At 46.1% G+C, this 25062-nt stretch overlaps 1 protein-coding gene and 1 long non-coding RNA gene across 9 annotated transcripts in view; one reads left to right on the top strand and one right to left on the bottom strand.

Annotated features, from left to right (window-relative positions):
- Nucleotides 1–23677, bottom strand: part of DTD1 (D-aminoacyl-tRNA deacylase 1) — a 280245-nt gene extending 256568 nt beyond the window's left edge. For all 8 annotated transcript variants that reach the window (XR_009596061.1, XR_009596059.1, XR_009596062.1 and 5 more), the window contains exons 1-4: nucleotides 23608–23677; nucleotides 19020–19110; nucleotides 16913–17148; nucleotides 9729–9835 (exon numbers count right to left, since the gene is read on the bottom strand). Coding sequence is in view for 1 of the 8 variants with exons in the window: in XM_015099659.3 (XP_014955145.2) it covers nucleotides 9729–9835; nucleotides 16913–17148; nucleotides 19020–19110; nucleotides 23608–23650 (477 nt within the window). In the remaining 7 variants the exon portion in view is untranslated. The remainder of the gene's footprint in view (nucleotides 1–9728; nucleotides 9836–16912; nucleotides 17149–19019; nucleotides 19111–23607) is intronic.
- Nucleotides 23331–24638, top strand: LOC121816329 (uncharacterized). The gene is made up of 2 exons (XR_009596067.1): nucleotides 23331–23791; nucleotides 24071–24638. It is a non-coding gene; the product is annotated as an uncharacterized LOC121816329 (long non-coding RNA).
- The last annotated feature ends 424 nt before the right edge of the window (nucleotides 24639–25062 follow it).

The following is a 25062-nucleotide window of genomic DNA, read 5'->3' as shown; positions in this document are numbered from 1 at the left end:
CTGCCAATAGTGACTGCAACCATGAAATTAAAAGACACTTGCTCCTTAGAAGAAAAGCTATGACCAACCTAGACAGCATACTAAAAGGCAGAGACATCAATTTGCTGACAAAGGTCAGTCTAGTCAAAGCCGTGGTTTTTCCAGTAGTTGGATGCATTACTGTACAGATGTGAGACTTGGACCATAAAGAAGGCTGAGCACCAAAGAACTGATGCTTTTGAATTGCAGTTCTGGGGAAGACTTTTGAGAGTCCCTTGGAAGGAGATCAAACCAGTCAATCCTAAAGAAAATCAACCCTAAATATTCACTGGAAGGACTGATGCTGAAGCTGAAGCTCCAATATTTTGTCAACCTGATGCAAAGAGCCAACTCATTGGAAAAGACCCTGGTGCTGGGAAAGACTGAAGGCAGGAGGAGAAGGGGGCAACAGAGGATGAGGTTGTTGGATGGCATCACTGACCCAATGGACATCAGTTTGAGCAAACTCTGCGAGATAGTGAAGGACAAGGAAAGAAACTTGGTATGCTGCAGTCCATGGGGTCACAAAGAGTTGAACACGACTTAGAGAGTGAACAAGAACCAAAAAGGGGGGAGGGGGTACAATTGGACCTCTATTCCTATCTAATCTGAGATGTCATTGCATACAGGTGCGCAAAGACACAAAGCACGACAAGCATTTCATTATCAGAAATTTAGTTATCAATAGCAATGGAATACTGCTCAGCCATAAAAAAGAATGAAATAATGCAGCAACATGGATGGACCTAGAGATGATCATACCAAATGAAGTAAGCCAGACAAAGACAGACAAATATCATGTATCACTTACATGTGGAATCTAAAACAGGACACAAACGAACTTATCTACAAAACAGACTCCCAGACACAGAATAGACATATGGCTGCCAAGGGAGACAGGGGTGAGGGAGGGATGGAGTGGGAATTTGGGATTAGCCAACGTAAACTATTATATACAGAATCGATGGACAAGAAGGTTCTACTGTACAGCAGAACTCAAAATGATATTATAAGTCAACTATACTTCAATTTAAAAAATAGTTTGTTTAATTATCTCTCTTTACACAGGACCCAGCTTGAAGGGCCAAAGTTAAGGAGTGACCTGAGACAGAAAGAAAGCCTAGGCTTGATTTCAAACCTCCTATCCCTTAAGTGCAGGGGCTGGTGGTGAAGACTTTAAGTGTTTGGACAGGCAAACAGGGAGCTGGAGCTTAAGGGTGGTCAAATATACAAGGTCCCCTTCCTTGAGGGCTGGAGGACAGGCAGTTATGGTGCTCACCCAACATCCGAGTGCACACCCACGAAGTGAGTGGCCCAAGAGACACGTGAGCAGAGGTGACCAGCAACTGCTGGTAAGGGGTCTCCATCCCTCTCCCCTCCAGCACAGCAGGCCAGTGTTATAAGCTGGGGGAGCCTGGGTCCCTGAGTCAGCAAATGGAGTAGACCCCTACCAACCTAGTCTGTGCTTTGATGCCAGTAATTTTTACTGTGTGAAGCTATGGAGATTTCTGAGTGTCTCCTGTGGCAGACAGCATTTCTTCTATTTACTTATTTGGCTGGGTCTTAGTTACCGTATGCAGCTCTCTAGTTCTCTGACCAGAAACCGAACCTGGGCCCCCTGCATAGGGAGCATGGAGTCGTAGCCACTGGATCACCCTGGAAGTCCCTAGCATTTCTTAAGACATTCCCAATAAACATACTTCCATTCAGAGAATAATTAACCTAGAACTTCAAAAAAAAGAACAAGGAAGTTCTAAAATGTAGCAGGTTATGTTTATGGGGAAGATGAAAATATGCAAAGCTGCTCTCATACATACATGTTTCCTCCATTGTCCTACAGAAACACTCACACAAGCAGGAAAAAATGTACATACGAGCGTGTATACGAACACACTGCCCATTTATATTAGGGAAAAAAAATTTTTTTAACTAAATGCCCTTCAAACAAGGAAAGAATACAGCCACTCAATGACCTTTTCTCTGTGGTCCCCACCCTCTCCCTCAAGATGTGTGCTCTGCCCAAATGGCTCTCCAGCTAGACCGTCAATCAGCACTGCCCACAGCGGGCCACGCACAGGGACACCGTAAGGTGTGAATTCTCTGTGATGGGTGATAGCCACTGATGTAGGAGGCCAAGCACACGGGGATTTGTCACACTATCCTATTTATGTGAGCTCAAAGTTTTCTATGGCATAAAACTTTAAAAATGAAAATTTCAGAAAAATTGCCATAATTAAAACTGACTAACCTTTGCAATAAACAGAAAAGACTATGCTCACTGAAAGACGCAAGACCACTAACCCAGGCAGAAGAAGCAACTTCTCAAGCATTTGTATCAGTGGCTGGAATGGGCTGCGATTAACTGATTAGTTCACTAAAGCACTCGTGTCAATTCAATGGTGATGGAAGCAGTCTGGATCGAGAGTAACTTGACAGTGCATGACCTGGCTTGAAAAAACAAAATATTGAGAAAAAAGCATTCCCAATGGATCCACATTTTCTAGACTATGCTATAGACCCTAAGACTCAGTTCCTGTTCTGTTGTTACGGAAATTAAATTTAAGTGGAATATCAAAATATAGTGAAACAAATTAATGACCAAAAACATGCTTTGAAATAACTTTAAATTACAAATTAAAGTCAAAATATGGAAGTATGGTCCATAAACATTTATTCATATCCCATCTCATAATTAAACTAGTAATGTAGCTTTTAAACTAGTAAGTGCCAAAGCTAGTTGTCTGCTTTTTGATGACAGCCATTCTGACAGGTGTGAAGTGATGTCTCATTGTGGTTATAATTTGCATTTCCCTGATGACTAGTGGTGTGGAGCATCTTTTAATATGTCTATTGGCCATCTGGATACCTTCTTTGGAGAAGTGTCAGTTTAGGTCCTCTGCCCACTTTTTAATCAACTGTTTCGTAGATATTGAGTTGCATAATTTCTGTACAGAATCTGGATATTAATCCCTTATCAGATGTCATTTGCAAATTCTTCTCCCATTCAGCAGGTGGCCTTTTCATTTTGCTGACAGCTTCCTTCACCATGCAAAAGCTTTCAGGTTTAATACAGTCCAATTTGCTTATTTTTGCTTTTGTTGCCCTTGCCTGAGGAGACAGATCCAAAAATATATTGCTAAGATCAATGTCAATGTATGTTCTGCCTATTTTCTTCTACTTTTATGGTTTATGATTAAGTTTTTAACCCATTTGAGTTTATTTTTATATAAGAAAAAGTAATATTTTGGTATTAGAAAATGGACTAGTTTCATTCTTTGGTATAAAGAATATTTGGTATAAAAAAATATTTTGGTATAAGAAAATAGGCTAATTTCATTCTTTTACATGTAGCTGTAGACTGGTTCCAAATAAGAAAAGGAGTATGTCAAGGCTGTATATTGTCACCCTGCTTATTTAACTTATATGCAGAGTACCTCATGAGAAACGCTGGACTGGAAGAAGCACAAGCTGGAATCAAGACTGCTGGGAGAAATATCAATAACCTCAGATATGCAGATGACACCACTCTATTGGCAGAAAGTGAAGAGGAACTAAAAAGCCTCTTGATGAAAGTGAAAGAGGAGAGTGAAAAAGTTGGCTTAAAGCTCAACATTCAGAAAACAAAGATCATGGCATCTGGTCCCATCACTTCATGGGAAATAGATGGGGAAACTGTCAGACTTTATTTTTGGGGGCTTCAAAATCACTGCAGATGGTGACTGCAGCCATGAAATTAAAAGATGTTTACTCCTTGGAAGAAAAGTTATGACCAACCTAGATAGCATATTCAAAAGCAGAGACATTACTTTACCCACAAAGGTCCGTCTAGTCAAGGCTATGGTTTTTCCAGTGGTCACGTATGGATGTGAGAGTTTGGACTGGTGAAGAAGGCTGAGCGCTGAAGGATTGATGCTTTTGAACTGTGGTATTGGAGAAGACTCTTGAGAGTCCCTTGGACTGCAAGGAGATCCAACCAGTCCATTCTAAAGGAGATCAGCCCTGGGATTTCTTTGGAGGGAATGATGCTAAAGCTGAAACTCCAGTACTGGGGCCACCTCATGGGAAGAGGTGACTCATTGGAAAAGACTCTGATGCTGGGAGGGACTGGGGGCAGGAGGAAAAGAGGATGACAGAGGATGAGATGGCCAGATGGCATCACCAACATGATGGACGTGACTCTGAACGAACCGCGGGAGTTGGTGATGGACACGGAGGCCTGGAGTGCTGCGATTCATGGGGTCGCAAAGAGTCAGACACGACTGAGCGACTGGACTGAACTGAACTGAACTGTCCAGCCTTCCTAATGTCATTTGTTGAAGAGACTTTCCCCACTTTATATTCCTGCTTCCTCTGTCAGAGATGAACTGACCATGTGAATGCGGCTAAAAGGAAGCCGTTATGCACTGTTGGTGGGGATGTAAATTGGTGCAGTCACTATGTAAAATAGTTTGGAGATGTCTCAAAAAATTAATAGAACAACCATAAGATCCAGCAATCTTACTTCAGGATATATAACCAAAGAAAACAAAACACTAATTGAAAGAGATGTATGCACCTCTATGTTCACTGCAGCATCATTCACAACAGGCAAGACATGGGAGCAACCTAAGTGCCCATCGATATATGAATGAATAAAGACGATGTGGCTATAAATACACAATGGGATATTAATCAGCCGTAAAAAAAAGAATGAAATCTTGCCATTTGCAACAACATGAATATGGATCTAGATGTTATCATGCTAAGTGAAATAAGTCAGGCAGAGAAAGACAAATACCACATGATTTAACTTATATGTGAACTCTAAGCAACAAACAAAGCAAAACAGAAACAGATCGTAGATACGGAGAACAAATAGGTAGTTGCCAGAAAGGGAGGGAGGTGGGAAAAGGAAATGAAGAAGACCAAGGAACAAATTCCCATTTACAAAATAACTAAGTCACAGGAACATAGTACACAGAGTAGGGAATATAGTCAATAATACTGTAATTTTGTATGGTGACAGATGGTTATTAGAATTATCACGGTGATCATTCAGTAATGTATTTAAATGTCGAACTGCTATGTTGTATACCTGAAACTAACAACATATATCAATCATACCTCTATCAATAAAATAGATAAAGATAATGTAACCTTAACAAAAAGACACTGTTAATATCTATTAATGGTCAAAAAAGGAGGTTAACATTGTAAGACACTTTTATTTTCATATGTCTCCTTTATGAATCTAACCTTTTACTCAACAAAATTGTTTCCCACTGTCAAACACAGACCATGTTTCTAACTGTGACATAAAAAGGCTCTGGAGACAGGCCAGTGATTCCCAGAACCTGGAAAAATACAACAGGATGAGTAAGCTCTGAAGGATGGCTTCGCAAGCCTATACCAAGGGATTCTGGTCAACACCATCCAACGCTCAGGGAAAACAAGAACACACAGACCTGTAAACCTCAGTGCAATTACAAGTGAACTGAAGGTCAATGGCAAGGACATGAACCTATTTCTAGATCAGCTGACTCCTGGAGGGCCAAGCTCCATCCACTGATCTGAGAGGTGTTGAGGCTTCATTTCTTTGAACAGATCATGTTATAGATCAGAAAGACAGTAGTTAAGGAAGTTGCGTCAGAGGAAACCTGAGACAGGATGACCTGAAAGACTGTCTTCTGCTGGAACCCAGTTTGCTTACTTAGTAGCCACGTCCCATGACCTTGAACAGGTCAAGGAGAGAATCGAGCTTCCCGCCTCCTGTGGTGCTTGAGGGTCCACAACATGGATACAAAGCTCAGAAACTGTTAGTTCTCAACTGTGTTTCTATTAACAATGATAATCTGCTATGTACCATAATCCTCCTTCAGGTGGAATAATTTCATTTTTCAAAAGTGAGGTTTACTTTTAGATTACACATTTCAAAAAAAAAGAAAAACAACATTCTCAACACGTTTTTTTCTTCCAATTTGTACTGGTATATAGTTGATTTACCAAGTTGTGTTACTTTCAAGTGTACATCAAAGTGAATCAGTTACACATACACATATGCCCACTCTTTCTTTTTTAGATTCTTTCCCCATCCAGGCCGTTACAGAGTATTGAGTAGAGCACCCTGTGCTATACAGCAGGTTCTCATTAGTTGTCTTATTTTATATATACTTCAACACTCCCTTTAAAGAAACATCTAGAAAGAAGAGCAGAGCTACTAGGCACAGAGAGAAGGCACATTAAAAGTTTATGAATCCAGGTCTGGCCAACCTGTAAACAAGCAGACTATTTGGCTTTGGAGCTGATTACCTCTCACATTATTAGAAGCCCCTTATAAGTCAAACTGATCTTCCCAGGTGGTGAAGAATGTGCCAATGCAGGAGACACAAGAGACATGGGTTTAATCCCTGTCAGGAGGATCCCCTGGAGGAGGGCATGGCAACCCACTCCAGTATTCCTGCCTGGAGAACCCATGGAGAGAGGAGCCTGGAGGGCTATGGTTCACAGATCTCAAAGAACTGGACACAACTGAAGCAACTTAGCATGCACTTGTTCCACGGCACGTGGGATCTTGGTTCCCCGACCAGGGATCAAACCCATGTCCCCTGCATCACAAAATGGATTCTTAATCCTTGGACCAGCAGAGAAGTCCCTCAGTTTTTTAAAAACAGATAAACCTTCTCTGTACCAGAATGTATTAGAGACAGCAGATCCAGAGAGTGGGAGACAGATCAATGAGTTACATACCAACCGACAGTCTCAGGTTTATATAACTGGAATCACATTGCATGTATTCTTTGGAGATGTGTTTGTTTCATATAACAGCACAGCTGCTGTGTTTTCCACGTAAGTTCACAGATCTCCACTGCGTTCAATTTTTAAAACTAACCAGCCAGTTCTCATAACACCTTTGAGGAGAACCCACTTCTTGACCTGATCTGTAACACCATCTTTATTACAAACCAAACTTCTCATCAATAATCAGGCTCCCTTCCAGGCCTCTCATCTCCTCGGTGATTGGTTTCTCTCTTGCTCGGCCAGCACCATCTGTTTTCATTACTGTGACATTGTAATATTACATTTTATATCTAGGAAGGCCAAGTATGCTCCATGAGGCAACAGAAACATGAAAAGATGCTCAGCATTGCTAATTATTAGAGAAATGTAAATGATAAGTCCAGGGAGGTATCACCTCACACCAATCAGAATGGCCACCTCAAAAAATCAACAATAAATGCTGGAGAGGATGTGGAGAATAGGGAATCCTCCTACACTGTTGTTGGGAATATAAGTTGGTACAGCCATTATGGAGAATAGTGTGAAGGTTCCTCAGAAAACGAAAAATAGAGTTACCACACAATCCAAGAGCCTTACTCTGGGGCATGCATCTGGAGAAAACTGTAATTCAAAAAGATAATTCACCCCAATGCTCACAGCAGCGCTGAATATTCACAATAGCCAAGACCTGGAAGCAACCTAAATGTCCATTGACAGAGGAATGGATAAAGAACTGGGGTGGGGGGGTGGGGGGGGGGGGGGGGGGGGGGGGGGGTGTCTGTCTGTGTGTGTGTGTCTGTGTCTCTGTGTGTGTGTGTGTGTGTGTGTGTGTGTGTAATGGAGTATTACTCAGCCATAAAAAAGAATGGAAATCATGTCATCTGTAGCAACATGAATGGACATGGAGATCATCATACTAAGTGAAGGAAGTCAGAGAGAGAGAGACAAATGCCATATAATATCCCTCACATGTGGAATCTAAAATATGACACAAATGAACTTGCCTACGAAACAGACAGTCTCACAGACACAGAGAACAGACTTATGGTTGCCAAGGGGGAGGGAAGTGGAGGAGGGATGGAGAAGGAGTCTGGGGTCAGCAGGTGCAAACTATGATATACAGAATGAATAAACAACAAGGTCCTACTGTATAGCACAGGAACTACACTCAATATCCTGTGACAAACCATAATGGAAAAGAGAATGGAAAACAATATATATATGTCAAGCTGAATCACTATGCCGTACACCAGAAATTAACCATACTTGTAAATCAACTATACTTCAACAAAACATTTTTTTAATGGTTTGGACAGTATAAAGAGAAATGATAAATTCATGTCAATAATATAAATTTTTAATTTGTCTTTGGTTAGAATGGTATTAAAGAGCAAATAAAAAGCACGGTAAGTCCAGAGACCATGGATGAAAGTGAAAAGCTTTACACTGTAATAACTTTCAGCTCAGTTCAGTCAGTCAGTCATGTCCGACTCTGCGACCCCATGGACTATAGCATGCTGAACTTCCCTGTCCATCACCAACACCCAGAGCTTACTCAAACTCGTGTCCACTGAGTCGGTGATGCCATCCAACCACCTCACCCTCTGTCATCTCCTTCTCCTTTGGCCTTCAATCTTTCCCAGCATCAGGGTCTTTTCCAAGGAGTCAGTTCTTCACATCAGGTGGCCAAAGTATCAGAGCTTCAGCTTCAGCATCAGTCCTTCCAATGAATATTCAGGACTGATTTCCTTTAGGATGGACTAGTTGGATCTCCTTGAAGTCCAAGGGACTCTCAAGAGTCTTCTCCAACACCATAGTTCAAAAGCATCAGTTCTTTGGCACTCAGCTTTCCTTATGATCCAACTCTCACATCCATACCTGGACCTTTGTAGTAACTTTACAGGCACTTTTTCCTGCTTTTTGAACAAGGAGTCCAGTATTTTGTCTGCAGGTGATCTGGCCAGCCCTTAGATGTCCAAGGTAACAGATCCCATCAAGGTACAGGCTAGGGCACGGGTCCCTCCCTCTGCAGCTCACACTCGTGGTTCCAGCTGTGGCTTCAGACCATAACCTCCTCTGACCCCACCCCAGAGAATCTGTGTCATTGGTCTGGGTGCAGCCAGGCAGTGGGAATGCTGATTTCTCCCATTACTTTGCTGCATGTCAGAGGCTGAGAACCAGCAGCTTGGATTAAGGCTAGCAGGCACTGAGCATACCTGCCCACTGAAAATCAGTAACAAGAAAGAAAGGCTCTGTTCCCCTTAGAAATGGTGACTCCAAACAGGGCACAGAGCTTCAGGTTTATATAATGCTCCCCCAAGCCCCCACAGCCTTCCCTTCATGGCGTCCTAGAAGGAGGGGAGGAAGATGGAACTATCTCCCGAGCTCTCATGCCTCCTGCCCACCTGCCTCTCAAAGGTCACTAAGTGGATGCGTTAATCACAGCCTTCAGAAGCACTAAGCACCTACCAGAAGCCCACAGCACACAGATTTCCTTTTTCTCTTTGAATTAAATTTTTTTCTGAAGGCTGACAGAGTTGGCAGCAAATCCAGGTCAGACGTTGCTTTAGGAAACAGGATTCAGAAAGAACCTCCGGTAGCACATGTACCCACACCTGGGATAAACCCACTCCACACACATTCCACACTTGAGCACCGGAGCTGCGGGCAAGGGGAGCTATGCCGCTCCACTGCTGCCACCCAGTGGCCAGCAGGTGCCACAGCACCACCCCGGAGCTGCCCGGAGGAGGGACTGGGCAGTGCCACGGATTCTGAGTCAGGAGGTGGCCAGGCCATAGCACAGAGGAGATGCAGGACAACAGGTGTGTCCTTGGGAAACGATGTAGGAAAACAAAACCCTAGGTTCCTGCAGTGAAGAGCTGTCTCCACCCCAGACTGAGACAAGCTCCAGGAACTAAGTCAAAGCCAGAAGGCGTCCCTGGTTCTGGGCTTACCTGCTTCGGGTCGGAGGCAGCAGCACCAGGGGCTGGAGACTCCAGTTCTATGGTGACAGGCCCGTCGTTCTGAATGTGAACTTGCATGTAGGCACCGAACTTGCCATCTGTAAGAGCAATGGCAGCCATCACAAGAGGCTCTCTGCGATCAGCACAATCGGAAACCTGGGAGCAGGGCCGGCCAGCCCCGGGATAAGGGAGACACAAGACCACACACAGCAGAGGGGCCCTGTGTGCCCTGCAGCCCTGGCAAGCGGGTGGGCCGGGGAAATCATGCGTTAACAGGACTGTGAAGCCATGAGGACATGAAGTGTATCAACACTTTGGAGGGCAAAGAATTTGGTCAAGTTCAAGTTGAACCAACACCACAACTCTGGAATTCCACTTTGGGGCAGACAGCCCAGTGTCCTGGGGTCTCGTCGGGGGACAGATGGGCACAGGGGGCTGATGAAAGCACTGTTTGACCTTGAGAATCCTGACCCTGGAGGCCAGAGAAGGATGAGAGGTCCCCAGCCCCTCCTTAGAAGATGGAGGAGTGAGAGGGGCTTCCTGGAGGAGGCTCCACAGGGCACAGGACTTGAAAGGCCACGGGATTCAGGGCCCCAGCCAGCTCTGAGGCCTCCGCGTCCCTCCTGTGACACAGGGAGACCAGCGAGAGGACCGAGGTTGAGATGCAAGCTGCAGGAGCAGGGGAGTGCTCCCGTGTGCAGTCAGGGCCTGCTCTCCACATCACGGCCTGAGGGACCACGACTGCCGGCCCACCCCTGAGGGTCACGGTGCACTGCAGCTCAGACGGGCTCTCAAGACGTGGAGAAGGGACACCTGCTTGGTTCTTCACTCCGGTGGTCCCCACAGTCCCCTGGGGAGGAGCCCTCGCTTCACATGGAGCACCCTTCACAGGACGGACAACCTCTGGGGGACAGGGCAAGGAGAAGGCAGCCCAGGAGCCCCTTGGGGCTCCCCCTTCCAGAGTGGCTCAGCCCCGGGGCCCCCGGACACCGAAGCCACTGCAGCAGCAAGGGGCCCCTCCAATGATCCGTGACTTCATGGAGGTCCCGGAAGAACAGGCTCGGGCAGCGGTGCAGGCGACTAAGAGAGGGCATGCTGCCCGCCATTTTTAGAGGCAACATGGCTCTAGTTCCCGCTGGGCAGCCAGTCGTGCTCGGATGACGGTGGCTTCCTGTGGCCTCCACTTAGATTAAAGTGGCCGTTCAGATCCACAGAGCTTTTGTGCTACCCCTGTCAGGAAAGCTAAAAAGACATCAGCTGGGGAGGAAATCATGTGTTTAATTGCAGGCTAAAAATTATGGCTACAATTAGGAGCAACTTTCAGCCGCTGCTCTCCTCAGGGAAGCTGAAGGCAGGCTTAGGAGGAAAGGAATTATTTCCGACCTTGAATTTCTGTTGCCAAGATATACAGCATATGCTTCACCCCGTTTATCATTCTAAGTAGCAAGAAATTTATTTTCTTTGCCTGTTTTTCTTCAGTTAAGAACAGAACTATTGTGCGCCTTTCCACTGATACGGACAATAAATCCAAAGACATGTTTCAAAAAGTCTTAAAATGGTAATTTTTTTTTTCCCAGTCCAGCTCACAGAGTAAAGTCCCCAAGAAAAATTACAATGGTTAGGAAAAATAAAAACATTAAAAAAAATAATAATGTCAAAAGGCAGGAACTTATCTACAAAACTACATCTGGGCTCCAGTGGTGATATAATCAGGTTGCTCTGAAATATAAGTCCCACATGTTTCCAGCAGGAACACTCCCCACTGGGGCCAACCCCGCAGGGTCCAAGGGCCCTACCAGCCACAAACCACAGCGCTCCACAAAGGCTGCTGTCCAGCCTAAAGTCCCTAAAGTCCCGATGTCAACACCTGACAGCCTGCCGACCTCCACCAGGAAGCCACACCCTGCCTCTCTGTGGCCTGGTGTCTTTCAGGATGATCAGCCACCACAAGGAGCGTGCATGTGAGTACAGACAGGGCACTGGCTCAGGGCCCAGCAAATCAGCATGCAGGAAACCTGGTCACTCTTTTTTTTATATGTATATCTATGTGTGTATGTATGCATTCATTTGGCTGCACCAGGGCTTAGTTACAGCACGCAGGCTCTTTCATCTTCCTTGCATCACGGAAGCTCTTCAGTAGTGGCATATGAACTCTCAGTGACAGCACATGAGATCTAGCTCCCTGACCTGGGATCGAACTCGGACCCCCTGCATTGGGAGCTCAGAGTCTTAGCCACTTGACCACTAGGAAAGTCCCTAAAGGCAGTTTTTTAAAAATAAGACACAGGAAAGAAACTCCTTTCACCCTGGTCACCAGCCAAAGACAGGAAATGACTGAGCATGAAAGGAAAAGTTTGAACCTTTCAGCAGGGGAAGCAGGAATAGTTTAAAAAACTTCATGGACTCAGGGTCTACAGATTCAGATCCCAACAAAGATGTGATTCCCCCATCGAGAATTCCTAGATTTACACGAACAGTAATGCCTCTGGCATCGTAGCACTGGCCAAAGTATGTAATACAGGCTTCCACTGAAAGTTTACTCATGTGATGAAAATGTTTTAAGTATTAATAGTAAAAGGAGAAGAAAATTAAGCAAACCCATAAAAAATCAAACCCTAACCATGAAGGAAAGACTCGATGTGGTCTTCTTTCGTTGGGCACTTTCTCTGCAAGATGAACTTGTCAGGGCTGGGAAATGCCCAGAGGGAATATGGGTCGGGATGAGGGGGTGGAGGGCAGTCAGAAGTCTCCTGCACTCTTTAAACAACCTTCCACATTCCTCTAGCTCTCTGCCACCCACCACGGATCAGACCTGCAGGGAATACATACGTAGCTCTTTTTAATCCCGTGAAGGCTTCTGATTTGCTGAACAAAGCTGACAGGTAAGCGCTTTCCTGGACTGAGCACAAAACGGCTAAGAGTGGGAACAAGATGCTGGAGAGTAGAGATCCCTCTTTTCAACTGTTCCATTCTGGTATCACATTTATTTTTGTTTCCTAATTATAAAAGCAACACATGCTCAGAACTCAACTCTGAGAATGGTTAAGGACACCCGCTACGCGGTACTTTTAGCGTTCAGCTGAAGGATGGAGGCTCCTGGGTAGGAGGTGGGGTGGGGCTGCAGGGCACCACATGAGAACTCAGCATCCAGCGAAGCCCACTCAGGTTGGGGGTGTCCATGAAGCGCCCTCAGCCTCAGGCTCGTTCTGCAAGAGAGGGGAGGACTAAGGATTTGTGCACTGGGTTTCTCCCCCAAAGCAAGTATTTGAAGGGAAGGCAGAGGGTGAGAAAAACCCTCTGAGAACAGCAGAGGTGTGAACTGCGGAGGATGAAAGATAGTCACAGACTCTGACGTTTCTTCCACCGCAGGCGGGTCTCCACTCTTCCCCCAGAATCTGGGTGGCTGAGTAACTGCCCTGACCAACAGCACGTGGGGCATGACACAGGCCACTTTCCAGGCCTGTCTGTGGGGCTGGCGCTTCCACTTCCTGCTCCCTGAAGCATCCCCTTCTGGTCGGGGAAGCCAGGCACCACGGCTAGGCTGGGAGAAGCCAAGCAACGTGGGAGCCCAGGGGAATCAGATGAGGCGGGGCACAGAAACAAGATGAACAGAGGCTGTCCCAGAAGCAGATCCCCAGCCCCAGCCCCAGCCCGCACCGTGGCCGCCACCTGGCAGCGTAGACCCCGCCACGGGTTTCCACCATGAAGGCAGGGCAGCCCCTGTGTTAGCTGCCCAGTCATGTCCAAATCTTTGTGACCCCATGGACTGCAGCCCACCGCATGGGATTCTCCAGGCAAGAATATTGGAGTAGGTTGTCAGGCCCTCCTCCAGGGACTCTTCCCAACTCAGGGATCGAACCCAGGTCTCCTGCACTGCAGGACGATTCTTTATCATCTGAGCCAAGAAACCCCTCAGGCTGATCTGGGTCTGGGACAACTGCCCAGCCAAGCCCTTCCAAGATTCCTGACCTACAAAATCGTGATGAAGATAGTCTTTTTTTGTTTGTTTCTAACTTGAAAATACTGGATTTAGTAGAAAATATCACATTGTAAACAAGTCCATTGATTCATTAGCTTAAAACAGAATGACAGCACAATCACACCTAAAAGCTAAAGATGAAACACTGGTACCAAACACAGCACTTAAAGAGAGGCCTGAGCTAGGCTCTGAAAGATCTTTCCCAGGATCAGAGGCAGCAGCAGCTTCCAACTGGCACAAAAACAGGGAGGAGGAGGACACATCCAAACCGTCAAGGCACAGGAAATGAGAGCCGTACACGCATCTTGAGAACAAAGAGTGAAGGAGCGAGGGGCAAAAGCATCGTGTTTCCTGATGTACTGGGGACCTGAGACCATGCCACATGAAGCCAGGAGGGTTAGAAGGGCAGGGTATCTTACGTGGGGAAAGGGTATTAGGCAACTTAGAAGAAACTGGTGTGTTTTGGGCACTTAGCTCTTAGGGATGCAGACATGCAACCTGGGAGGGGATGGATGTCAACTTGTGGTCATTTCACAGCACATACATACGTCAAGTCACTAAACCTAACAGTGTTACAGGTCAATTACATCTCAAAAGAACTGGTCATTTCTTTTTCATTTCTTGGCATCAGGGTTAAATTTTTTAATTTTCAAATTAAACTACATTGTCTTAAAGTCACTGAAGAGACCCTGAAAATCTTTCAAGAAAGAAAATGTATTCAGCAGTTCATGTTCCTTCAGCTCACAGAGGACTTTCCACGTTGAAGGTGAAAGCCAGAATCTCAAAATTAACCCAACAACAGTGAGCATGTAAAACATTCCCTCCACTTTGTTCCACTACAGAAGAGCAAGCGAGGCATGGGAGATAACTGTAGGGCCTCTGAAAGCCCAAAGGAGCTGAAAATAAATTCTGATTAAAACCCCTGGCATCATCCATGTTGGCTTTTCATCAAAATGATCTGATGCATCATATCCCATAAGCTTAAATTCTGATCCATTATAAAATTATAGTGTTTACAGTACACTGCTTCAGGCACTTCACATAATGACCTGGACAAAATACACATCTTTTCAAAAAGTAAGAGCTGTTTTCAGGAACACAAAGCACTTAACGGTACATGGAACACTCGTGATGAAGGGCTTAGATGAAAGTGGCCTTGTTTTCACCCACGCGTTCCCTGACAACCATCACTCATGGCCCACAGAAAGGGCTCTCTCCCGTGCTTCTGTGATATTCCTGGTGCTCATCCTTCTAAGGAACTTGGTGCAGCCTCAAACACATCTGAGGTTACTCAGAAATGGGATGATTCTACACGGCAGGCAGATGACACAATGCTGGCAGCAGTTAATCCCTGGCTCAGCAAAGAAACATCATTATTCAAAGCACTGAACTGCTAAGTGGGGGAAGAACTTTGTTTGTAGCAAAGCCATGTCAGACAGAGGACCCCAGTGGACGTCCACAACCAGACTTGTCCATGGAATTCTAAACTGGGATGTTCCCAGACGAGGTACGTGTATCCTTCTCTACCAGGACCCAAGTAAAGGGCAGGACTTGACTTAAAGTGGGAGGGTCCTGATCACATGGAACCCATCTGTCCTTTTGGTAAATGGACACTTCACATAAGAGGAAAATTTAAATTAAAAGAAATACCAGTGAGGAGCTGGGACAAAACTCCTCTGAACACAACCGATCTGAGGAGCTGACGGCCCTTGAGGTGGGGTTCTGCTACAAAACTCCAGAGTCAGGTCGTGACGTTTATCACTTATGGTTGAAAACAGGCCCAATAACAAAGGGACCTGGGTTTGTTTAACCCAGAGAGAGAAAGTTAAAGAATAGGAAAAACTACAGAATTAACTGGTGACAACAGCTGAATGTCTACAGGAGGCTGACAGCAGCAGCAGACACAGCTGTGGTTGATCAGACACAGAAGTGGTCATCCTACGGTCCCACCCTGAGGGTCATCACCAAAGGAGGCTAAATACGCTTTCCCAGTAGCTGAAGCAAAAGGCACACTAGGATGGGCTACATGCAACTCGTCCCCTGAAACATGAAAACAGACTAGAGGCGAGTGGCCCTCAGAAGAAAATTCATCAGTTGGGTTCACAGTTCTCTACAGACCAGGCCCACTCTTCTCGGGCATTTTCTAGGCTCCCTCTTGGTCGATGAAGCTTGGCTGGCATCTCCCACAACCAGCAGTTGAGTCTACATTGTTCACACGCCAGCAGAGAGCCACACGCGGCCAGTGGGTGCTGGAAACGGGTGGGCCTGGATAGAGGTGCGCCGTGAGCAGGAAAGCTTCAGTAAAAGGCAGGAAAGGGAGAGCTCATCAGGAACTCTCTACACTGACTGCAGGGTCAAATCAGAACCCCGGGGCTGTCCTGCGCACTAGTTTCGCTTGTTTCTTTTTCCTGTTTTTAGTATGGCCCCTAGAAATTTAAGAGAACATGCAACTCCCCTCTGCGGCCGGCAGTTGCATTCCTCTCATCAGGCAGGCTGAACAACCAAAACAAAGCGCCCCGCCTCCCGTGCGCTGCTGCGCCACGACACACCTCAAACGTGGAGAGAAGCACGGAGAAGGGTAAGCGGCACCACGTGGCCTTCAGAGGACACACATTGCAGTGGCAGCGGTAGCGGCTCCAGTGTAGTTTCAACAAAATAATAAACTATTACACAGCACAAGGGAGCTCAGCTCAGGGCTCTGTGACAACCTAGATGGGTGGGATGGAGTAGGGTGGGAGGGAGGTCCAAGAGGGAGGGGATACATGTATGTGTGTGTGCTAAGTCACTTCAGTCAGGCCCGACTGTGCAATCCCATGGACTGTAGCCCACCAGGCTCCTCTGTCCACGGGATTCTCTAGTCAAGAATACTGGAGTAGGTTGCCATTTCCTCCTCCAGAGGATCTTCCCCACCCAGGGATTGAGCCCGCATCTCTTACGTCTCCTGCACTGGCAGGTAGGTTCTACCCACTGAACCACCTGGGAAGCCACATATGTATACATATAGCTGGTTCACTGTTGTAAAGCAAAAACGAACACATTATACAGCAATTATACCCCAATTACAAAAAAAATAAAGAATAAACATAAACAGCGAACTTTCTGGAAAGGAAATGTTCCATCTGCAGACTGTTGGTCCCCTGCTGGAAAATGTCCTGGGGACACTGCCCCATCCTGTTCCCTGGGGGACCCCACCTACCTTTGATGAGCTCCGGCCTGTAGGCCTTGCGCAGCTGCTCCAGGAAGCCCTGGTAGAAGGACTCAGCCTGCTCTGCAGGCATGGCCAGGTGGAAGTCGGGCTTGTTCCCCTTGAGGACACACTGCAGGGTGAACTGGCTGACGCACAGCACCTCGTACTGCTTGTCCATCACGCTCTTCGACCAGTGTTTCCCACCTTCATCCTCAAACACACGCAGGTTTAAGATCTTCCGGACCCTGGGGGAAAAGCCGGGTGAGAGCTACCTAGAGAACCGCAAGACCCCAGACATACCCATGCCCCTAAAATGTCACCGATGCTCTGCAGACGGGGGACACTGTGCTGGCTCCATCGCCTAGAGGACGGATGACCTTGGGCAAGTTCCTTTCCTCCCTGCGCCTCATCAGTAAAAAGTGAAAGTGCTGGTCACTAAGTTGTGTCAGACTCTTCTGGACCCCGTGGACTGTAGCCTGCCAGGCTCCTCTGTCCACGGGATTTCCCAGGCAAGAATACTGGAGTGGGTTGCCATTTCCTTCTCCAGGGGTTCTTCCCCACCCAAGAATCTAACCTGGGCCTCCCGCATTGTGACAAACTCTTTACCATCTGAGCCCTTCAGTAATGGGATAATAACAGTCCTTTATTTTCTTTTATCAGCCCCTCTAATTCACAGCAGCTTCCAGTGGGAACCGGAGCTGAGATGACGAGTCATTCTTCACTATCTGCTCCTTCAAGCTGGGGCTGTATCAAAACATGAGCTCAGTTCTATTTTCTAGAGAATTCAATCTTTACACAGGGGTAAATGATGACCCTTTTTAACAATTCAGCAAATACCCTGGAGGAAACTCATGGTCAGTGCAGAAATGCAGGAAGATCTGGGGAGAGACATTTTGACAACCATGTCACAGGCTCCTTATAGCCAGACGGCTTTCCCTCTATGTGGGAATGACAAAGGACACCCACCTCAGCAAGGAAGAAGACTGGCTAACATTTATAAGGTCGGACTTGAGACAAATAACAAACAACTACCTCCATGAAAGCTGCAATTCACCCTCTGAACCCACCTGTGTGCATGATGCTGAAGACATGTTCAGAGCCTCTACAAATGCTCACTCGCCACCACTTTTGTAGGCACCCTCTGCAGGGCACATGTCCATGGCCCCTTCTCCATGGCTGAGGTCCACCTTCTGTCGAGTCCTCTCTCTGAACCACCAAGTTACGTACTAGCTCCCAGGCCCCAGCTTTTAGCCACTACACCACCCCCGCCTCCTGTGTATCTAAGGGACAGCTATGGAAACACCGACATTCGTGAAGTGGTACTGAATGGTCCTTGCCAGTCAGTAACACCTTAGCAGGAATTCGGTTCCAAGTCTAGTTTTCAACCTAACACAAAAGGAACTACTGGGCGCTGCTGCACATTTGCTCTGGGCACCAAAGGGCAGAGAGAAAACAGATCCAAGCTTCGGAAGAAAGTGTGCCAGGTGGTGCTGGGGAGAGGAAACATGAGGACAGGCCAGTCAGGCAACAACAGTGACAAAGCTCCCACCTCAGAAGAGAGAGCACCGGCTTCCAGGTCAGGCGGCCCAGGTTCTAGTCTGGAGTCAGGCTTTGTGCTACACACACGTGCATGACAGCAGGTAACTGTCATGTAGATCCTCATGTGTCCAGTGAACAACTGAGCACATCTGACATGTGTAACGGGGCCCAGACAGTGCATCTCAAACTGGAAACATAAACTATTCATAAGAAAAGAGGCTCCGTGTTTGCATTAGGAGAACGGCTAGAGGCTGCAAGAGCACACAGGGACAGAGGCTGAGCTGTGCTCCAGCCCGCCACTGACGTCACAGGATCTTCAATCTTCTTTTTGGCATATGGAAGATCTTCAGTTGCAGCACGTGAGATCTAGTTCCCTGACCAGGGATTGTACCTGGGGCCCCCTGCATGGAGAGCACGAAGTCTCAGCCACTGGACCAACAGGGAAGTACCTATATATACATACATGTATACATCTGTGTGTACATATTATATAAAGAACTAGCCAGCTAGCTGGACAACCAGCACGTGTCCCACCAGAACAGCAGTGATGTGGAATGCAAGATAAGATGCCTCTTACATGTGCTCCAGTTCCTTCTGCGTATCTTCCAAGGAAATACCCAGCAACACGCAGATGCCCCGTCCAATGGCGCTTATCTGCTCTCCTCCAACTGGCAAGGCAACAAAAGGGAAAAGAGATTCAGAACAAGACAGGTGCCATGAAGCACGTTTGAGTATCCACAGGAAAACTCAAACACTGCACTTGTAACTTCTCTGGCAAAGGCCCTAGGTACTGAAACATACAAGAGCTTACATTAACTCAGTATGATGATCATAGCTGCCCATTCTGATTTTACATCTGGAATGAATGAGGTGTGAAGTGAGCAACTGTGGCACACGATTTTCAGGCCTCATGTTCATTTGCGTTACTACGAGCAAGACACCTGAAATTTTCTCTGAGTCTGCCCATCTGTAACAACGGAGCTCTCCTCCCAGAGAATCCAGCTTAGCTCTGTTAGTTCTCAGAAAGGAAGTACTTGCTTTTCTTGAAAATCAGCAAACTGGGTAACACAATACAGAGTGCAAAAACATTTACGTCATAGAAAATAAATGATTCCTCTACTAACTGCAGAAAAGAGAAATATACATAAAAAATACAGCTTAAAAGTTAAGCTTCAAGTCAGCAAACTTCTATTATTTCCCAGTTTATTAAATGTTGCATTATAAGCCAATAACCTCCAAATCTCTTTGAATGATGCACCCTACCCATAAAAAAGAAAATTCTCTGTGCACAGATTTCTATTTCAAATATTTGCGTGTATTTAGAGTCAACTGTACACTCTGGGCTTCCCTGGTGGCTCAGTGGGAAAGCATCCACCTGCCAATGCAGGAGATGCAGGTTCCACCCCTTGGCTAGGAAGATCCCCAGAAGGAAATGGCAACCCACTCCAGTGTTTTTGCCTGGGAAATCCCATGGACAGAGAAGCTGGGTAGACTACAGTCTACAGGGTCGCAAGAGTCAGATACGACTTAGGGACTAAACAACAAGTACACCACACCCCCATTTCATCAATGGCGGCAAACGACTTAAGCAAGAAACATTATTACAGGGGTCAGACTAAAGCCATATTTCAGATGTTTATCTTCATAATTTTCAATTTTAGGGCCAACTCGTTACTGAAGCTCATTGGATTATTGATGTTTGGTTAGTTTAGTCTGTACTGACCTAGTGTTCCAATCCAGAGAAGGGTCAACTCTGCCATGTTTTTGCTGTCTGTCTGCTTCTGCTGGATAATAATATCCACAAATGTTCCTGACAAGGCATCACATACTGTGCCATGTCCCACATCCTGCAAGCTCAGGAAAGAATGAGAAACCCCTCATTCCTGTAGGCATCTGACAAGGGACCATCTGACAGTCAGAAACCAGGAAAGTACATGCCTCGACTTATTCCTTAAACTCTTTTTACAGCTTAACGTCTCCTATTTTTATGCTTAAAAAACCAAACATTTTAATATTTTCTTCTGTGCTTTTTTTTTATAATGGACTATGAGTGACAAACCACTGACTCAAAATACGAAACCAAAATCATCTATCCTGACATAAGCAGTAAACACTCAGGGTTGTTTGCCTGTTTGTATGGCTTTAGAAAACTTTGGCTCTATTTGTTCTTTAATTAAATCCATGTTATTTTCCTACAGTATCAATATTTTTAAAATTTTCCCCAGAGTATATTTTTAAAACTGAAAAAATGATTATTGAACTATGTCCACCATTAAAGTAATGCCATATGCATTACAGAAATTTTTTTAAAAAACAGGAAAGAAGAAAAAAACACAGAACACCCAAAGCACTTTAGTATGTTACTGATTGATTTCCTTTAGAGATTTCCTCTACTCACAGATTTTACTCCATATTTGTTCTCAACTACCGAATAATATTGTATATAAATTTTTGTGCCTCATCTTTTAACAGCACATGGGCATGTTTTCACGTTATGAGCTTTTCCTAAACATCTTTTAGTTGTTAACAGCTGCATTCTATCCATGGACGGACTAACCATCCTATTTGGCCAGATAAATGGCTTGCTTTCAAGTTCTCACCTCAATAAATAACACCATGGTGAAAATCTTTGTACACTGAAGTCCTTTTTTTTTAAACAGACTTTCCTGTATAGCATAGTGTTAGGTTCATAGCAAAATTGAACAGAAGGTACAGAGGTTTCCCTGCCCCCAGATAGTCCCCCCACCACCAACGTCCCTCATCAGATGGTACATTTGTTCCAAACAATGAACCTCCATGGACACGTCATCATTCAAAGTCCACAGTTTACATCAAGGGTCACTCTTGGTGCTGTGCAGTCTATGGGTTTGAACAAATGTATAATGACATGTATCCACCATGACACTATCATACAGAGAAGTGTCACTGCCCTACGAGACCTCTGGGCTCTGCTGGTTTTTCTATAATTTAAAGCTTTTTCTATAATTAGAATCAACTTCTTAGATAGAGCCTCAGAAGTACAATCACTATTTGAAGTGTTTCAAATCACTATGTGAAGAGTTTCAACATTTTCATAATGTGGTACTGTCCTAATAAATTATGCACCAAAGCCTTGAAATGATACTCTCCTTTTGGAGAAGTTATGTCCTTCCCTAGGGATGTTTTATTATAGACAAATGGATTTCTAAGGGAAAAAACACAGGGCTAGGAAAGACCTGAGATATTTAGTCAATATAAATTTATTTTGTATAAATAAAAATTTATTTATTTTATAAGTAAGCTAAAATAAATTTAGTTTATTTGATGCCATGTATGTTGGCACCATACAAGACCTCTTCTTTGAGAAGAATTCAGCACCTAATTAATCCATTCAAACCCAACCAATCTCTTTCCAACATTCTATGAATCTATTTGGATTTCAGCTCATAAAGCTGAGTGACGAATTTAAAAAAGAGGTACGTATGTATATGTGTAACTGATTCACTTTGCTATGCACCTGAAACACACCATTGTAAATTAACTATACTCCAATAAAAATTAAAGAAAAAGCTGAGTGATAGACATGGGGGTTACTGTACTGTTCCATCCATGTAAACATATGAATATGTCTGAAATGTTCCATCATTTTAAAGTTTTTAAAATTAGATGATCACAATAACCATGCTAAGGCATCAATGTGCCCGACCATGTTCATAAAGGAGGCTACTACATAATGTGACTCCTAATATTCTACTCTGTCACTCATAAAATCGGAAGTGACATTTTAGAGCCTTTGAAATAAAATGCCACTCACAAAAGGCCACATGGCAGTGGAGCCAGTCACATCCTAAAGGAATCAGAAAATCTCTCTGTTGTAATTCAAGTAGAAGGCCTGGCTAACCAAAGGCTCCTCCAGCACTGTGAGAGAACTCCACCTTATTAACTCCTAACCACAGTTAGCACTCTTCCCTGTTTTTTCTTTTTTTTTTTAATATGCAGGATGGTTTCTATGTTGTTTTTAACCCAAAGCATATAATTTAAATAGTAAACTAAAATCATTCAAACTATGCAGCTTATCTCACAGAATCATGTTTTTAATCAGATTGGCACAATGGAGAGTTGTTGGTTAGGACCAAAACTTATTCTGCAAAGTCTGCTCACTGCTCATGACGATCACATTGAGCAGACTGCAAAATTCTTCTCAAAAAAAAAAAAAAAAAAGGCAATAAACCCCAGAGTTATACTATCCCCCCCGTTACTCCAGGACCATATCGCAAACCAGTTACCAAAACACCTTAGAAATCATGTTCTGAAAAGTAGAATCTCAGATCTAAATATATGGTTTTACCGAGTTTGATGGTTTCTTTAGGGGAGTTTGCTGTTTTGTTCTTAAAGCTAGTTTCTTGGACACAAAAACACGCGTTTGGTATACACTGGCTTGAGGGTAGGGTTATCTACAAGTGCCTGAAGGGAAACAATACTAGAATTCTGCCAATAAGAATAGGAAAGACTAGAAGACAATGTAGTTAGTCATTCCAAAAAATAAATAAATGTTAACATCTTTATGATCTTGTCTGAGTTTTGAAACAATTCCCTTGTACCCACTAGTCATCTGGCCCCCTGATGTCCACACTAGACCACAAGTGACCAAGAGACAGACAGGGCTGCGTGGCTCGGTCCACGAGAGACTGGCGGAAAGAAACACCTCCTGATGCTGCAGGGTCTCCCCGGGTCACGGGGGCGAACACCTGTCAGGAGCGCGCACCTCGCGGGGCGTCCAGCTCCAGGAAGACCCGGACACGGAGAAAACCCGGCGGGGTGGGGAGGTAGAGAAAGGCACAAACGCCGAGGGGAGCGGCTGGGGAGGAGCTGCGCGCTCCAGAGACGCCCCCCCCACCACGCGCAGTCCAGCAACACCCCGCGGAAGGGCGGGCCGGGGGACACCCGGGAGCGCGGCCGTCCGCGCTCCGAACAAAAGCAAGCGCCGCTGAAGACGATGGTCTCCGCGTCCCTCAGCGGAGACCCGGCGGCCCTTGCAGAGCGCCGCGGGCCGGGGAACAGAGGGGCGGTGGGGGGGCTCGGGGCCGCGGGGCTGGGATCGCCCGGGGGCGGCGCCCGGGAGAACCCTTGGCAAGGGCGGCCGGGCGCGGGGTCAGGGCGGCTCCTCCCGGCCCCGCCCGACTGACCTGTGACGCTGGCCCGGGTGACGCGCTGCACCACGGCCTTCATGGCGGCGGCTGCGGCGAGCGGGGCGGCGCCGGGCGGCTTCCGGCCTCGGGGACTCCGCGGGCGGCGCGGCGGCCGGCGCCCTCTGCCGGGGACACCCGGAAACGCGCCCCGGCGCGGCCCCGCCGGCCTCGCCCACCGCAGGTTGGTCCCGCCCTCCATGTAGCCCCGCCCCGCGGTGGGCCCCGCCACTCCCCGTTCTTGCCCACCCAGAGCTGAGCCCCGCCCAGACTCCACCCTTTTCCCGGCCCCCACTCCTAGGCAGACTCACAGGTGCTGTTTCTGCTCACATCCCGCCAGTCATCCCTGCATCCCAGCTTTGTCCTGATTCCTAATCCTAACCGTGTTCCTCCTGCCGTTTTCTCACCCCTCTGACCCCAGATCCTCCCAAATTCCTTTTCCCTTGTCCTCCTGCCTCTGCAGCTCGTCAGAAACCAGACAGAAGATCTGCTGCCTAAAATAGCCATCTAACTGTTTAGGTCAATCCTAAAGGAAATTAACCCTGAACATTCGTTAGAAGGACGGATGCTGAAGCTCAACTTTGCCACCTGATGCGAGGAGCCAACTCCTTAGAAAAGACCCTGATGCTGGGAAACATTGAAGGCAGGAGTTTTCCTGCAACAGAGCAACAGAGGAGATGGTTGGATGGCATCACCGACTCAACGAACATGAGTTTGAATAAGCTCTGGGAGATGGTGAAGGACGGAAGCCTGGTGTGCTGCAGTCCGTGAGATCTCGGAGTCGGACACAACTGAGCAGTACAACAACAACGAACTGTTTAAGTACTCATTTGACCTACCTGTTTCCTGCAGAGATACATGATTCTGTAATTCTAATTCCTTCTCTAATCCTATTTGGCCTCTCTCACAGGATTATTAGAAGGTTTGAATAAAATACACTGTGTAAAAGTGCTTGGAAAGCTGCAAAGGACTGTAAAAATATTACCCTAACAATCATTGTCACAGATTAAAAAAATAAATAAATAAACTCCTCTGAGTGTGTCTTCTTCAGTCTGATAGTGCTGGTGGGTACACAGGAATGGGGTTCCTGATATTCCTGAACAAAACTCGGGTCTGCCCTGCCCTGCTTTTGTGCTGAGCACCTCAGAAATGGCAGCTAGTTTATGGTCTTTTTGTATATTAGTTTTCATAATTGTGGGCTTCCCAGGTGGTTCAGTGGTAAAGAATTCGGCTGCCAATGCAGGAGACTCGGGTTCCATCCCTGGGTCAGGGAAAATCCCCTGGAGAAGGAAATGGCACCAACTCCAGTATGCTGCTGCTACTGCTAAGTCGCTTCAATCGTGTCTGACTCTGTGTGACCCCATAGATGGCAGCCCACCAGGCTCTGCTGTCCCTGGGATTCTCCAGGCAAGAACATTGGAGTGGGTTGCCACTTCCTTCTCCAGTGCATGAAAG

This window comes from Ovis aries, chromosome 13, assembly GCF_016772045.2.
Source record: "Ovis aries strain OAR_USU_Benz2616 breed Rambouillet chromosome 13, ARS-UI_Ramb_v3.0, whole genome shotgun sequence".
Lineage (NCBI taxonomy): Eukaryota > Metazoa > Chordata > Mammalia > Artiodactyla > Bovidae > Ovis > Ovis aries.
This window is presented reverse-complemented; position numbering and strand designations above follow the sequence as displayed.